Source organism: Chaetodon auriga, chromosome 12, assembly GCF_051107435.1.
Source record: "Chaetodon auriga isolate fChaAug3 chromosome 12, fChaAug3.hap1, whole genome shotgun sequence".
Classification (NCBI taxonomy): Eukaryota; Metazoa; Chordata; class Actinopteri; order Chaetodontiformes; family Chaetodontidae; genus Chaetodon; species Chaetodon auriga.
The window spans coordinates 11893545-11907500 of NC_135085.1; the positions used below are offsets into that span (position 1 = coordinate 11893545).

The window sequence follows — 13956 nt, forward strand, 5'->3', positions numbered from 1 at the left end:
TCCCTGCCTGTCCTTACAGACTATTGCAGACCTGCAACTGAATTGTTTTTTGTTTTGTTTTATTTTAATGATAACACAGAAACACAGAATATCAGAGGTTTAAGATTATCTTTTATCTCTTTTTTTCCTGTAATTACACCTGGTTATTACTTTAATCCACGTATTGATGTTTGCGCAGTTGCTCATTTTTGGCCAAATATCATCTCTATATTTCGGACATTTATCCCCCAACTCTTCAATTTTGAATCTGCACATCCATCCGTCTGCATGATCCCCAGACACAGCAGGCTACACCAGCCAGCTGTTGGATTACTGCCACGGCACTATCTCATCGGGGAAGGCGTGTCACTCCCCGAATTACCCAGCGCCCCTTTGTCCTCGGTCGGTGCCCAGCCAGCGACACTCATGGCGGCTGCACCCGTCAGGCAGCGCTCCGGGCCAGGGGGACCCCGGGCGCAGCTCCCGCCCTGCTACTACGAAGGATACCTGGAGAAGCGAGGACCGAAAGAAAAGGTAGGTTCTCCCGGTGCAGATCAAGTGCCATGTTTTCGATGCGTGCTGTGGATAGTGGTGGTCAGTGTGGATGTGTATGCACCGCACACCGGCTCATCTCCCATTCCCAGCGAGCTGTCAACTTATTGTGTTAGAATGGGCGAGGCGAGACTGCACACTGGTGCTGTTGCGGATTGTTTCGCTTAACGGATCGCGGATTTGTTGTGCTGCTGTTTAGTCTGGTTTTGCAAGAATCTGACGGGGCAAGAATGCAACAATTTATGAGCGAATCGCGATGTTTAAATTATGGAAATCTCATGGCTGTCACAGCATTGCATGTCATTGAAGTCGTATGACATGAAGGATTTGCGGCTGTATCCAGGTATCTGTGTCACATACCGCATGTCTGTCAAGCCTTTTCGTGGCTCAGAATTCAAGGCTAACTCAGAAATGCTCTGAGTCAGCTCTGATAGATTTGTTCTGACAGCCTGGTCCCTGAAGTACATCTCAAATACAAAGTTGCATACAGTGAGACTGACAATATCCCTCAATAATTATTTTTGCAGATTGTTTTCATCTATATATAAGGTGACAAAGAATGGGATACCCTCCCCCCAGACCCACCCTCTCTCATTAGGCTCATTTCAATGCAATATAGACATGTAATGTGAGCCTGGCTCAGGTGCAGGGCATCGCACTGATCCATGGCCACAGACTGACAGCAGCTGTGGCTCACCCCTATCCGTCTCTTGGGACAGGAAATGTGGGAGTGATAAAAAGGGAAATATCCATTACACAGATGTGGAAAAACAGTAGTGTTGTTGCCACAGCAGTGCATCCCCTTATTTTACATGTCTGGTTATGTCTGTGTGACAGGCGTCCAGGCGACTGTGGACCTGCCTGTGTGGGAATTCTTTGTATTTCTTCAATAATGCCAAGGATGCTCATGTAAGTTCCACACCGTGTATGTTTTTTTTTTTTGGTGCATTATAGTGTGGTGAAACATGTTTGTGTGTGTCACAGTATGTGGAGAAGTTGGAACTCGGTGGGTTTGTGTCCCTGAAGGACGACTGCAGCAGGGACAGAAACCTGGAGGCAGCCAGACTCATCCTGCGCATGAAAGACGGAGAGACCAAACTCACAGTAATGCCCCTTAACAAACACACACAATTAAAGTGAACACTTTTTACATGGTGTGAAAGTGCTGTTGTTTTTTTCTAGGCACCTAACTTGGAATCAAGGGAGCTGTGGAAAGGGTTCCTCTACTCTGTTATAGATGTAAATATTCATCTTTTGCACTCCTGCATCTCTCTACTAATCTGCCTCTGTCTCTTGCTCTGTCTTATAAATATTCTCTGCTGTGTCTCCATCACAGCTGAATGTCCCGTCCTGTCTCACGTTGCTGCCCGGCCAGCTGCAGATGCTGAAGGAGGTGGTGGACAAAGAGAGGTCCAGGCGGAGAACTCGCACTCCCACGCGCGCTCCTCCCTCGCCCCTCTCTGTGCCTTTAGTGGGGGAGATCCCACCGTGAGTTCTCCTCGTCGTTGTGTTGAGAGGATGCACAGCAGCATCTTTAGTGTGTGTGCAGAACTGCATTACTGTTATTTGTGTGTGGCATGCAGGTGTTTTCGCCCGGTGTCTCGAACAGAGGCTGAAGTCCTTCTAGAGAGACACCCAGACTGCGGCAACATGTTGCTCCGTCCGGGCAGAGATGGATGCTCACTGGCTGTCACTACTCGACAGGACCTCAATGGGTAAACACCTGCTGCACATCTGCTCACCACAGCTGCAGATCTCACAGTGGAGACGCAACACTCACTGTAAACATTCACAAGCTTTCTGTCTCTCTCTTTCACTGCAGGTCAGTGTTCAGACATTACCGTGTGACTCAGAGGGACCAAGGTGGATATGTTATTGATGTAGAAAATCCTGTAAGTGTATAATACACTCAGATAAAGTCTTATTGTGATTGACTTATCTATTCACAGTTTCTAAGGTGACTCTATCATGACTGTGTTTTACGGGAAAAACAGGATGCTTTGATTCATGGTATCTGCTGATAACATGTACTGATACCACTGCTATCTTTTAGCAGATTTAGCATCTGTATGCCACACTGCTTGTGTCAGAATCAATGAAATGTAGATAACTTGAGTCCACAGTTTGCTGTAACAGAGAGCAAAAACAGAATTTTATACCATTATTTAAAAGACAGTTTTTAATATGGATCAGTCATATTATGATTGATCCCTGATCTGCTTAATGGTATTGGCGCTGATACAAAAATGGGCATATCGGATGGATGCATCATGGTCATGTGGTTAAATATTTGAACATATTGAACAAATTTGTTACGTGGGAAGTCAAATATTTGATACTTCAGAACGACTCTGTCTTGTTTATTGTCAGAATCAGCAATCAACAATGTCTCAGCCTGTATGTAAAGACCATTAACAAACCCGCTTGCAGCTTTGAGCACATAATACAGCAGGCTTCTTCTTCCAGATTCCCTGCGCTGACCTTCACGAGGTCATCGACGCTCTGGTAGAGAAGACAGCAGGGACTCTGCAACCTTTCCTGCTGGAGGAGCCTTATGAAGAGAACATCAGTGAGTCCATCGTGCAGCACACACATACTGTCTCAAGACCCCTATTTTATCTGCCTAAGTGTCTCCTTGCAATGAGGCTAATTTCTCTTTGTCATCAGCATACGTTTCCGCCAATGATGAGAATGGAGAAAGGATCCTCCACACTGCCCCCTCCAGCCCCCTGCCAAAGGCTCCCGCCCTGCCTCCAAAGCAAGGTTTGTCTCGACCACACCAACCACACGCAGACAGCCGCAGCCAGACAGCGATAATGATCACTGCTTTCGTTCTGGTGCAGATCGTTGGCCCAGCAGCCCCCTGTCCAGGTCCCCTGCCCCTGACCGCCGTATCCTGACCTCACCAGTGCCGGCCTCGCCCACCAACCCGATGAGACGTCTCATCCTCTCCCCTTCACCTCTCACACAGAGTGAGTACACTGCAGATCTCACCTGCTGCAGGCAGCCCTGATTTATTACCTGTTCTGTTTCAGCTCAATGGGTCTGTCCAAATACCCACACGTGTAGTATTTGTGAGTAGCAAAGTGTCTACTTGTGCGACATTATTTCCAGTAATTGCCACAGCGCCCAAGTGCCCATCGAGCATGTGTGAAGAGTTCTCTGGGACACTCTTGATTAATAAGGACATCACTTAAACTTCTTCATATCTACTGATTAATGTCCTGAAACCAGCCTATAGGTGCATTATCCCCAATAACTGGACTGGTCTGGCACTGTAGACGGTGGTGAATTGTGGGATACACTGGCTTCTGAGGTGGGCATTGAGCGGTGGGTTAAGTAGACAGTGTGTTTTTCCGACATGGGATGCCTGCTACCTGGTGGCACGTGAACATGCACTTAAAGTGCTCAAGACCTCAAGTGTAGGTATTTGGATCGACCCAGTATGTTTCCTCTGTCTTTCCACAGCACTCAACGAGGAGCTCAAAATGAAGCTGGAGAAGAGACGAGCCAGTCAGGAGTGACCTCCTCCTGAGGGAAGGACTTCGTGTCACATCATACTCAATCTTCAGTGCCAAACCCCTTCTGGCCGCAGCTGTGTATTCATCCTGTGCCTTCTACGTGGAAGACAAGGGACAACAAACACCACCACTCTCTTGTAGGGAGATGCAAAATGCTCCTTTCATTCTTTTGGTCTTTGCTACGTGGCTGTTGAACTTCGATGATTAAATGGACTCTGATTAGCTCTTCAAGAGCAAGACTGGCTGGTTATCACACTGGATTATGTTTGTAAAACCTCATAAATTGCTGCCGGCTGTGTTGGGGTAACAGTCCACTCGTGCTTTGTCCACTTGCATAAAGCTGTTTACAAAGTGACTCTCAGCAAAAAGAATAGTGCCACAAGAAATGATTTTCCTTCAGACTAAAGTACACAAAAACATTGAATCCATATGACTGGCAGCTACCATCTATCAGAGCTGCACTGAGTCATGCTGGACCACCAACTGAGCCTGATGTTTTCCTGTCTGAGCCCCTGAGAGCTGAGCTGAGCTCCAACACTGGACACTAAGAGCAAACAAACCACAGACTACCAAGATCATCAGCAGAGCGACACATTCTGACCTGAGACACCTGATCAGCTCTGATCAAGTTCCAGCTCAGCAATTCTCTTCATTACATATAACATGACTGAAAATTTTAAAAAAAATCAGCTGAAACTGAAAAGTGCACAATCTATGCCTGCTGCTCTTGAGTGCCATTTGTGATTGATAAGCCACCATTGATGTACTGTTGATTCAGTGACACTGCTGTGGCTCTTTTATGACTCAACTTTGACTGTACCATTGGTGCTTATTTTAAAGTGTTTCCTTATTCTCTGCTACTGTGTGCGTGTTGGTGCTATGACACACCAGTGTTCAGACCTGCCTGGAAACTCCAGGTGATTTCTGTTCAAGAAAATCGATCTACTGTACTCACTGTATGTGAGGTCGCCCACTAGTGGAACTGCTGCCAAGTAAAGGGACAGAAGCCTTGGCAGCACTCTAAGCAGTCTGTGGGTGTGGACTTAAGTACTAAACACTTGGCATAGACCTTCCCTTTTATGTTGCAGACTGAACCCGGCAAAGACTTCTGGCTTTATCACAGTATCACACCACGCCCTACCTCTCTACCTTTCATAACAAAATTAGAATTTATTACAGATCTCAAGGTGTTTCAACAATGAGTAATTTCACATGGGAAACTCATTTAGTGACATATCTGTCAATCAGCCGCTCCTTGCAGATTTGAAGTATCTGAGTGCTAGTGGCAAACTGTGATCAAGTGTCTTCTTCCAAAGTTTCCTGTATGTTTGTACTGTACATGATGTGTTGTGTCTACTTGATCACTATCACAGAATAGTGTTTGTTAGATATCAAGGGCATTAAATTGTTTTGCATGGATGTGATGTGTCCTTGTTGTGAATTGATAGCTTGTGCTCTGTTTGTTTGTTTGTTTGCCAAGTGTCAGGCTGTGAAGACCCAGTCACTGATTGATGATTCAGGAAACTGAAGGAGGACACTAGATAGACTAGAACAATCTGACCTTAAGATGACCCGCCATCAAGTCCTCATAGTAATGTGTGCCACAGAAAAATAGAGGAAAAGAGAACAGGTGTCATGTTTGGCAGGAGTCCAACTTTTTGTTGCCGTTTAGTGGAAACTTGAACCCAGTTTGAAATATCAGTCCCACACATTTCACTTTTGTTTGTCAATCTGGAAAACTGCAACATGTATTTCTTATGGCGACAGCTAACCCACCTTTCTGTATTTTGTGTTCATTTTTTATTATTATTATTCCTTTTGTGTTTTTGTTTTTTTTTTGAAATTTGAAAACAACATCAATAAAAAAAACAAACAAAGAAAAATCAAGAATGTGAGCTGGAAGGACTTGACGTCCACACATTAGACCCAAGATATGTTTGATGAGGCCTGCATAAGTATAAGAGAGGAACACAGGTGAACACATGTGCAATCAATTTTAATCCAATACTGTTTTATGCTAATAAATAATTTTGTGAAGCTCATATCAGGTTTTTGCTGATATTCTGCCATCGAGGTGTTGAATTTTGATTTTATCTGTTGACCATTTTTGTTGGGTTTTTTTTTTTTTTTTGTATTTTGGCTGCACTGTACCATAAACCTGTGCTGAAAATTTCAAGCACTCGTGGATTACATATTTTGTTATATAAACCACATACAACCTCTATAAAGTGTGACCCAACATATCTATATATTTCATAATTGAGTATTAGTATCATTCGTTACAAAGTAAAAAGTACATTATATTTCTGTACAGTTTAACGTTATTGTTATAAGTGATGTTATGATAGTACGAGAACAATCAAAACATCCTTTTAACAGACACCATGCAGAACAGACAACTCCCACAACACACCACTAGGTAACGTTAGTCCATCACTCCTGTTTGAACATGTTGCTCAAGTTAGAGAAAAACAACCTGCCGTCCCACAGACTCCCTCCAGCTGCTTTTATTTTTCCCCTCGTCCATCTTGAATCAGCTGTACCTTCAACCCCACAGATAAGAGTAAATCAGAACAATGAAACCTTAATCAGATCACTGATCAGCGCCTTCCGGCGCCTCGACGGCAGTTTGAAGGTGGTAACAAAAAAAAAAAACCGACCTGCAGGAGCAGCAGCAGCCATTCAGGTCCGTCTCACCGCGGGATGTGAACGCAGAGAGCGTCTCTACAATAACGGATGACCGCTGTGGCTTTGAGAGGACTGAGACAGGCAGAAAACAGGCTGCTGTGCCTCAGGAGAAGCGCCTTTTCCCCGTGGTCTCTCAAGCGAATGTGCGGCGATGTCGCAGCAGCTTTAAAGGACGTTGTAAGCGAGCGCGAGCCCGAGTTTCTCATCTTCGCGCAAGTTGGGCGCGAGGGGTTTCCTGCACCTCTCAACCGTTTATGAATACTACGAGTTAGTTTTACTACAAGCCGGTTAGTTAATGCAGATGAGGTTCAGAAATAACGCTTCGACAGGTGTTTGGAGTATTTTAATGGAAGCCTCCGCTGTCTTGGGCGTGTCGCTGAGCAGGTAAGTGATTAACGTTTGACAGCATTGTTGACGGTTAACCTGCTCCAGTTTGTGCCCTTTGCCAGTACATTTGTCCAGGAAGTTTGAGCTTAAAACTTACTTACATGTAGTGGAAATAAGTTAAAATAACAAATTCTACTCTAAATTAAGTTCATTTACTAACTAGCTTAGTCTTAAGTTGCTCCACGCTGCTTTATTAACTCAACAACTGATTTGCTAGCTTAATTTCAATGCTTCAAGATGAACTTACACAGTCGTTACACTTGTTCTTGCTAATGGACATGTGGCGCGTAAGTATGAAAACCAAGGTGCGGTATGTGTGCGTGTGTGTGTGTGCGTGCGCGCGTGCTCTCGCGCCTTGGCCCCGGGGACAAATATGTGAGACATGTTATCAGGGCTGCATTCTCTGACATGCCGCAGCGCATCAGTAAAACACACCTCTGCTGGGGAAAGAGGCACCCAGCACAGTACACACCTGATATGCAAGTTGTAGTAACACTGCTGGATGAAATCAGGGCGGCAACTAACCAGCAACTATTTTCTCCGTTTATTGTCTCGATTAAACCCAAGATGACGTCCTAAAATGTCTTGTTTGGCCACAACCCTAAGATATTCAGTTTTCTGTCACAGAGTAGGAGAGGAACCAGGAAATATTCATATTCAAGAAGCTGAAATCATATTTGTTTTCTTATACAATTGCTTAAACTGCTTAATTATTAAAATTGACAATTAGTTTAACAGTTGACAACTAATTGATTAATTGTTGCAGCTCTAGATAAAATCACAGAAATGCTGCACTGTTGTTATGACTGCAAGTCAATTAAAAGAGAAGCAAGCCCAGGCTACTTGTCCCTGTTCGTAGACTGAAGTGGGTGAAGTGGAAGTGGTTGGTCAAACCACCATGTTTCCTGTCTGTCTGTGTGAAACAGCTCTTGCAACAAAGTTGTTTCAGGAGCTCCTCTCTCATCTGCACCAGCCGTTGGCACTCTCTGCGAATCTCTCATTGTGCGCTGTGTGTTTGGTGCTGCAGGACAGCTGAAGTTGATGTCCCTGCACCCTGCTGAATGCCTTTCACGGCCCTGCATTAACATCACTATGGCACTGACAGAATTACTGCCGCGCTGACTTTAGCTCACTCTGGTCCTTTCTGGCCACCCCTTCACTCTTCTGCTTTGTTTCTCTCACTTTGTTTTAAACACACATCTTAATTTTTTCTCCTTACATCACAAACTCTCATTTTTTACTTTTTTTTGTTGTTTGGTGTTTTGATATACATAATTGAAGCTTATTTTCTGTCAAGTCTCACATCCGGTGAATTGATTGTGATATCCATACAACCTTGTTTCTTTCAGCCCTCCTCGGCTTTGTTTCTTTGGTGTGCACCATCCATCTCACCATGGACAGCCTGCTGAGCGGGGCCAGTAAAGGGGCCAGTGCCCTTCAGTCAGCGCAGACCTCATCGCGTCATAGATGCCACTTGCTGTCTTTCCCCTTGTATGACTGACTTTCGGAAACAATAAAGCTTAAATTCCTCGAGCCTGAACAAAAGAGCCATGCGTCCACTGCTGGCTCTCAGTGTCTTTTGGCTGCTGCCGCTGGCCTTGACGCTGGAGGAGGACTCACCGCTGGATTGTACCCCCCGCAGATCTGTGCCCTATCAGAGTGAGTGTTGCTATCCGCATAACCTTGCCTTACAATGTGTCAACCGTTGTTTGCTTCCCCACCCATTGGGAATCAGAGTTTAATCATCAGTGGTTGCTCAAATAATAAAATATTCCATCTCTAGGGGACAACGGTCACATGTTTCATGAAGATGGAGTGTTCAACTACTCCACCATGCTGCTGAGAGAAGATCTGGACCTGCTAGTGCTGGGTGCCAGGGAGGCAGTGTACGCTCTTGACCTCAACGACATCTCCAAGAAACTTGCCTCAGTAAGAAAACACTTGTTGTAAAGGCCAATCCTACTGTGGAGCAACACCCACTAACTGTTAGTATACTTTGGAAGTTTCTTATCAGAGCTTTCTTGGCCCAGGGCTAAGAAAACTTTAAGAGCAAACTTGTGTAAGATGCCAGGTTCTCCGCCCTGGATCGAGCCTTACAGGCAGCACTTGCTTATGCGCTCACTGTTGTGGAGTGAGTGCCTCTTGAGAGACGAACCAACTTTGAAAAAAATGTTGTTTAATGACAGTTTACACTCCCACTATGAATTCACTCAGTATGTTCTAAAACCAACCAGCTTTACGTTAAGGTATTTGCCGATTTCAACTGCAAGCACACTTTACCTGCCTCTGTACACTAATACCCTCCTAACAACTGCTTTGTGTATAAATGGTTAGAAGTGTTGTTGCCCCAGAAGCCGAATGGTCAAGACAAATACCTCCTATTACACAGTGTCCCTGGCTCCATGTTTCCTGTTTCTGTCTACACCGTCAACTGTCAAATAAAGGCATGGAAATGGCAAGAGTGTGGCATTTCTCCATTTCTAACAAGAAAAAAACATTTCAAAATCATATGACGAAAATTGTATTTCACTCTCTTAGGTTAAGTGGGAAGTGACACAACAACAAAAAGAGGAGTGTAAAAACAAAGGAAAAGATCCTGAGGTGGGTCCCTTCAGCACCTGCTTTCTAAAATGTATTGCATATTGAGCAGATGTAGTCATTGCTTTTTAAAATGCATTTACAGATGGACTGCAAGAACTATATCAGGATCCTGCATAAGACAGAGGATAACAGGATGTATGTGTGTGGAACCAACGCCTTTGATCCTGAGTGTGATTACATGGTGAGACAAATTCAGAGCCACACTGCTTGTTTGTTTCAATCCATAAGCCACACTGTATGAATTGATGCTATGTAGTTTGTTATGTCAAAATCAGTGTTTATGAAATGACTAGGATTTAAATGTGCTTGTCTGTGCAGTCCTATGCAGATGGAAAGCTGACTCTTGAGAAGAAAGGAGAGGATGGCAAAGGGAAATGTCCATTTGATCCTTTCCAGAGATATGCCTCCATCATGTTGGGTGAGTAGCAACTACACAACAAGTAAGAAACTGAGGAGCTTCGGTTAACATAGCAGAACGTTTTCATTTGCATCTCTGTGCTGCTGTATCTTACCAGAAGACAACCTGTACTCAGCCACTTCAATGAACTTCCTGGGCTCTGAACCGGTCCTGATGCGCAGCTCTCCTATCTCCATACGCACTGAGTTCAAGAGCTCCTGGCTTCATGGTGAGCTTTGATAGTGTGTAATGTGTGTTTATGCCTCCACACTGGCAACATGGCCAGAGGCATTGTGTTTTCACGATGTTCGCAGGTAAAGACATCCAATTTTCATGAACATGGTATCTCAGGAATTTCTTCAAATTTGACAAACATTCACTTCACGCTCAAGGATGAAATGATTGAACTCTCCTGACTTGACGGCTTGGTGGAGGCATACAACTGCAAGGTGGTAATTCTAGTCAAAAATTCACATTTCTTCTCTCTATGCCAGAGCCCAACTTTGTTTCCATGGCTCAGATGCCTGAGAGTGAGATTAGTGAGGTGGGAGATGATGACAAGGTTTACCTGTTCTTCAGCGAGACAGCTGTGGAGTGCGACTGCTACAACAAACTGGTGGTTTCCCGTGTGGCCCGCGTCTGCAAGGTGAAAGAGTTTATCACGCATGCACTTACGTGTTGTGGCTCCATTTCCCAAAACGACAATAACACAAAAGCAGAACTTCCTTAGTAGTACTCATTCATTCCTTTCCGCTGCCTGATTGTGCATCCCGTTTGTCTTCATGTTTTTCCACTTGTCAGTGTGGCGTTACAGTGTATTTCTGTGCCCACAGGGGGACCTTGGAGGTCAGAGGACCTTGCAGAAGAAATGGACATCCTTCCTGAAGGCCAGAATGGACTGTCCGGTGCTCGAGTCTCAGCTGCCGTACATTATACAGGACACTTACCGCTGGTGTGACCCCCAGCGGCACTGGAAGGACTGTTTGTTCTTCGCTGTCTTCACACCACAGTCGTACGTTTAAATGAACAAATGTGTTTGTGTTGGAGGAGGAGGGTCTGCTTTCTCTTTAATGGTCTTTGGCCACACTACTTGGCTCACATTTTCTGTGTGTGTGTTTCAGGGACACATCAGACCTGTCTGCGGTGTGTGTGTACCGCGTATCCGACATCAGCAGAGTGTTTGCAGAGGGGAAGTACAAGAGCCCGGTCCCCGTAGAAACCTCTTTTGTTAAGTGGGTGATGTATAGCGGAGATGTCCCCATCCCTCGGCCCGGAGCTGTGAGTCTGCCCACTATTCAACGCGTGTGTGCGTGTGTTAGAAACAAAGACAAAACTCAAAAGGCAACTCGTTAACGAGTGGCCCAGCAGGAAGCCGATTCCTTTTGTCTTCTGATTCTGTTGTTCTCTCTTTTCTCTCTCCTTCCCCTCTTTCCCCGCCAGTGCATAGACGACGAGGCTCGTAAAGAGGGCATAACTCAGACTCTGGACCTCCCAGACCGGACCCTTCAATTTATCAAAGATAGGCCCCTCATGGACCAGGCTATCCAGCCAATAGGAGAGAAGCCTCTACTGGTGCGAAGGGGAGCTACATTCACACGCATCATAGTCAACCAAGTACAAGCCGCAGATGGCGAGAAGTACCATGTGATGTTTGTTGCCACAGGTGCGTGTGTTCAGGGTTGCATCAGTGCAGCACTCTGCCACTTCCTGTATATATTGCACTGCACTGCTTTTGCTAACATGACAACATCGGTGGTAAGCATTAAGCCATATGTGTCAGCATGTAAATATAGCACGATTTTATGTTTTTATGTGAAAAGAGGAAGGCACAATGCTGAAAGCTGTGAACTACGACGGAGAGATGTTCATCATAGAGGAAATACAACTGTTCGAGCCTCCGGAGCCAATCAAGATTCTGAAGTTCTCTAATGTCACGGTAAGTTTAAACTCTATCGTAGATTTATCAAAATAAGAATCATCTTATTTTGTGTACCTGCCACCTGTTTTTATTCTTTTTGCTGTGGTATTGAAAGAGACAACATTAGTTCTTTGTGTATCACTGTCATTGCTGTGTGTTTGTGTGTGATGGACCCGTTGGGTACAGGGTCAGCTCTACGCAGGCTCAGACTACGGAGCAGCACAGATACCACTGGCCTCCTGTGAGAGGTCTTCATCCTGTATGGACTGCGTGCTAGCCAGAGACCCATACTGTGGCTGGGATAAAGTTGTTGGGAAATGTGCCCTCCTCTCTAGTTCACAACGGTAGGCAGCTGTCTCAACATGTAGAGCAAACCATGTTGATATCTGTTCTATCCAAACTTCAATTATTGTATCTTGTGCTTTAGGGAGCTAATCCAAAGTGTGAAAGAAGGGGATGCTTCCCTTTGCCCAGATGCTGGTGAGTTACTGCAAACTATTACCTAGAGAATCTTAAGTATGATCAGTACATATTTATTTTTTGCCATTCAGAAGAAAAAACATTCTCAATTTTAAACTTCAAAGAACTATAATTGAGGTTGATTGTGGGTTGTTCAAAGGGACCTCTGTTTTATTTTCAGCTCCAGTTAAGCCTCTGAATCAGTCCATCTGGCCCGGAGGAAACCTGAAGCTCCGCTGCCCTTTGCCTTCCAACCTGGCAAAAACCACCTGGGAGCGGGACGGCAGCCCTCTGACCCCTGCGACTCGCCTTCAGCTTCTCAAAGATGGACTGCTTATCCTCAATGCCTCACACTCTGACACTGGTCGGTACCGCTGCCTGTCTATGGAGCGCTCCAAAGCTGACGAGTACACCACCACTGTGGCCGAGTACCAGGTTAGCATGGCTCCAGCAGGCTCTGGCACTGGGAATCAGATTCTTCCCCAGGCTCAGATGGGTGGCCCCTCTGTGGCTGGACTGCAGGCTGTAATTGCCCTCCTTGTTATTTCTCTTCTTGCCCTTTTGGCCTGGAACTTTTACAAAGGCCACCTACCCCTGCCATGGAACTGCGGAAAGAAGAATAGAGAACAGTCCCAGGGCCACGGGGGGCTGAACTCAAGTGTGACCTGCCAAGAGGCACCGAGGCCTGCACCGGCAGAGGACAAGCCACTGGTGTCAGGAAGAGACAACAGTACCGGTAATAACAACCACACCAGAGAGGAGGCGGCGTTCAGTGCTGCGGAGGAGGACAGTGCCCCAAAAGTTAATCTTCCATCTCTGCAGTTTATTGATGACGAGTCAGAAATTTGACAATGACGAGCACATTCGCTGCCATTGGAGTTTGGGAATGCCCCAAACCATGTGGTTCAAGGCAGAACGGACTCACCAGTTCAGCTGTAATAGGAGTTGAAATCTCAGTTTATGGGAAATTTACAGCAAGTTGCTGAAACTTTGCTTGGAGAGACAATGAACTGTTAAGCACAGTTTCACACACCAAAAGATTTTATAATAGGTTTTTTTGTACAAGTATGAGACACACTTGACTTCCTGCGTCACAGTTCTGTTATAGTACAATTGTGTGTACATTAAAAAAGTAGATTTCAGTTTCCTACTAATGGGTGTAAAGCCCATTTTAGATTGAATTATCTTGCAAAGATTGGTATGATTTTCACAGGGAATGTACAGTAACTGAAATTGAGCCATTTTACTTTTAACTCCTAGCTTTTATTGTATTAAACCTTTTCTACCTGCTTGTTGTGTTGTTCTGGTGTATTTAATGTTGTGACAGGGTTCACTACTTTTCTGCAAGACTGGACTCGCAAAGAATGTAAAGAACAGATGTGGAACTTAATGTGCCTGTACTCATCATTGTATGATGATCTTTTGTGGATGACAGCTGTTTTTTTGTGTAGATG

At 45.0% G+C, this 13956-nt stretch overlaps 2 protein-coding genes across 2 annotated transcripts; both read left to right on the forward strand.

Annotated features, from left to right (window-relative positions):
• Window positions 1–360: 360 nt before the first annotated feature.
• On the forward strand, window positions 361–6094 carry stap2a (signal transducing adaptor family member 2a). Its single transcript, XM_076745268.1, has 11 exons — window positions 361–513; window positions 1369–1440; window positions 1516–1635; window positions 1714–1770; window positions 1868–2019; window positions 2115–2246; window positions 2354–2423; window positions 2998–3100; window positions 3199–3294; window positions 3375–3503; window positions 4000–6094. Exons 1-11 carry the CDS (start codon window positions 406–408, stop codon window positions 4053–4055), a joined length of 1095 nt encoding a protein of 364 aa, XP_076601383.1. The 5' UTR covers window positions 361–405; the 3' UTR covers window positions 4056–6094.
• An 814-nt stretch (window positions 6095–6908) lies between these two features.
• LOC143328993 (semaphorin-4E-like) lies at window positions 6909–13889 on the forward strand. The gene is made up of 15 exons (XM_076744586.1): window positions 6909–7124; window positions 8477–8786; window positions 8911–9056; window positions 9666–9728; window positions 9811–9909; window positions 10047–10146; window positions 10244–10354; window positions 10620–10771; window positions 10959–11137; window positions 11247–11403; window positions 11566–11788; window positions 11946–12061; window positions 12230–12387; window positions 12471–12523; window positions 12684–13889. Exons 2-15 carry the CDS (start codon window positions 8678–8680, stop codon window positions 13349–13351), a joined length of 2334 nt encoding a protein of 777 aa, XP_076600701.1. The 5' UTR covers window positions 6909–7124; window positions 8477–8677; the 3' UTR covers window positions 13352–13889.
• Window positions 13890–13956: the final 67 nt, after the last annotated feature.

Coding starts and splice junctions, on each gene's coding strand:
- LOC143328993 (XM_076744586.1), top strand. CDS start 8,678: ATGCGTCCACTGCTGGCTCTCAGTGTCTTTTGGCTGCTGCCGCTGGCC. Junction 10,147..10,243: donor ATATGCCTCCATCATGTTGG/GTGAGTAGCAAC, acceptor GTATCTTACCAG/AAGACAACCTGTACTCAGCC. Junction 12,524..12,683: donor TTCCCTTTGCCCAGATGCTG/GTGAGTTACTGC, acceptor TTTTATTTTCAG/CTCCAGTTAAGCCTCTGAAT.
- stap2a (XM_076745268.1), top strand. CDS start 406: ATGGCGGCTGCACCCGTCAGGCAGCGCTCCGGGCCAGGGGGACCCCGG. Junction 2,020..2,114: donor TTAGTGGGGGAGATCCCACC/GTGAGTTCTCCT, acceptor TGTGGCATGCAG/GTGTTTTCGCCCGGTGTCTC. Junction 3,504..3,999: donor CCCTTCACCTCTCACACAGA/GTGAGTACACTG, acceptor GTCTTTCCACAG/CACTCAACGAGGAGCTCAAA.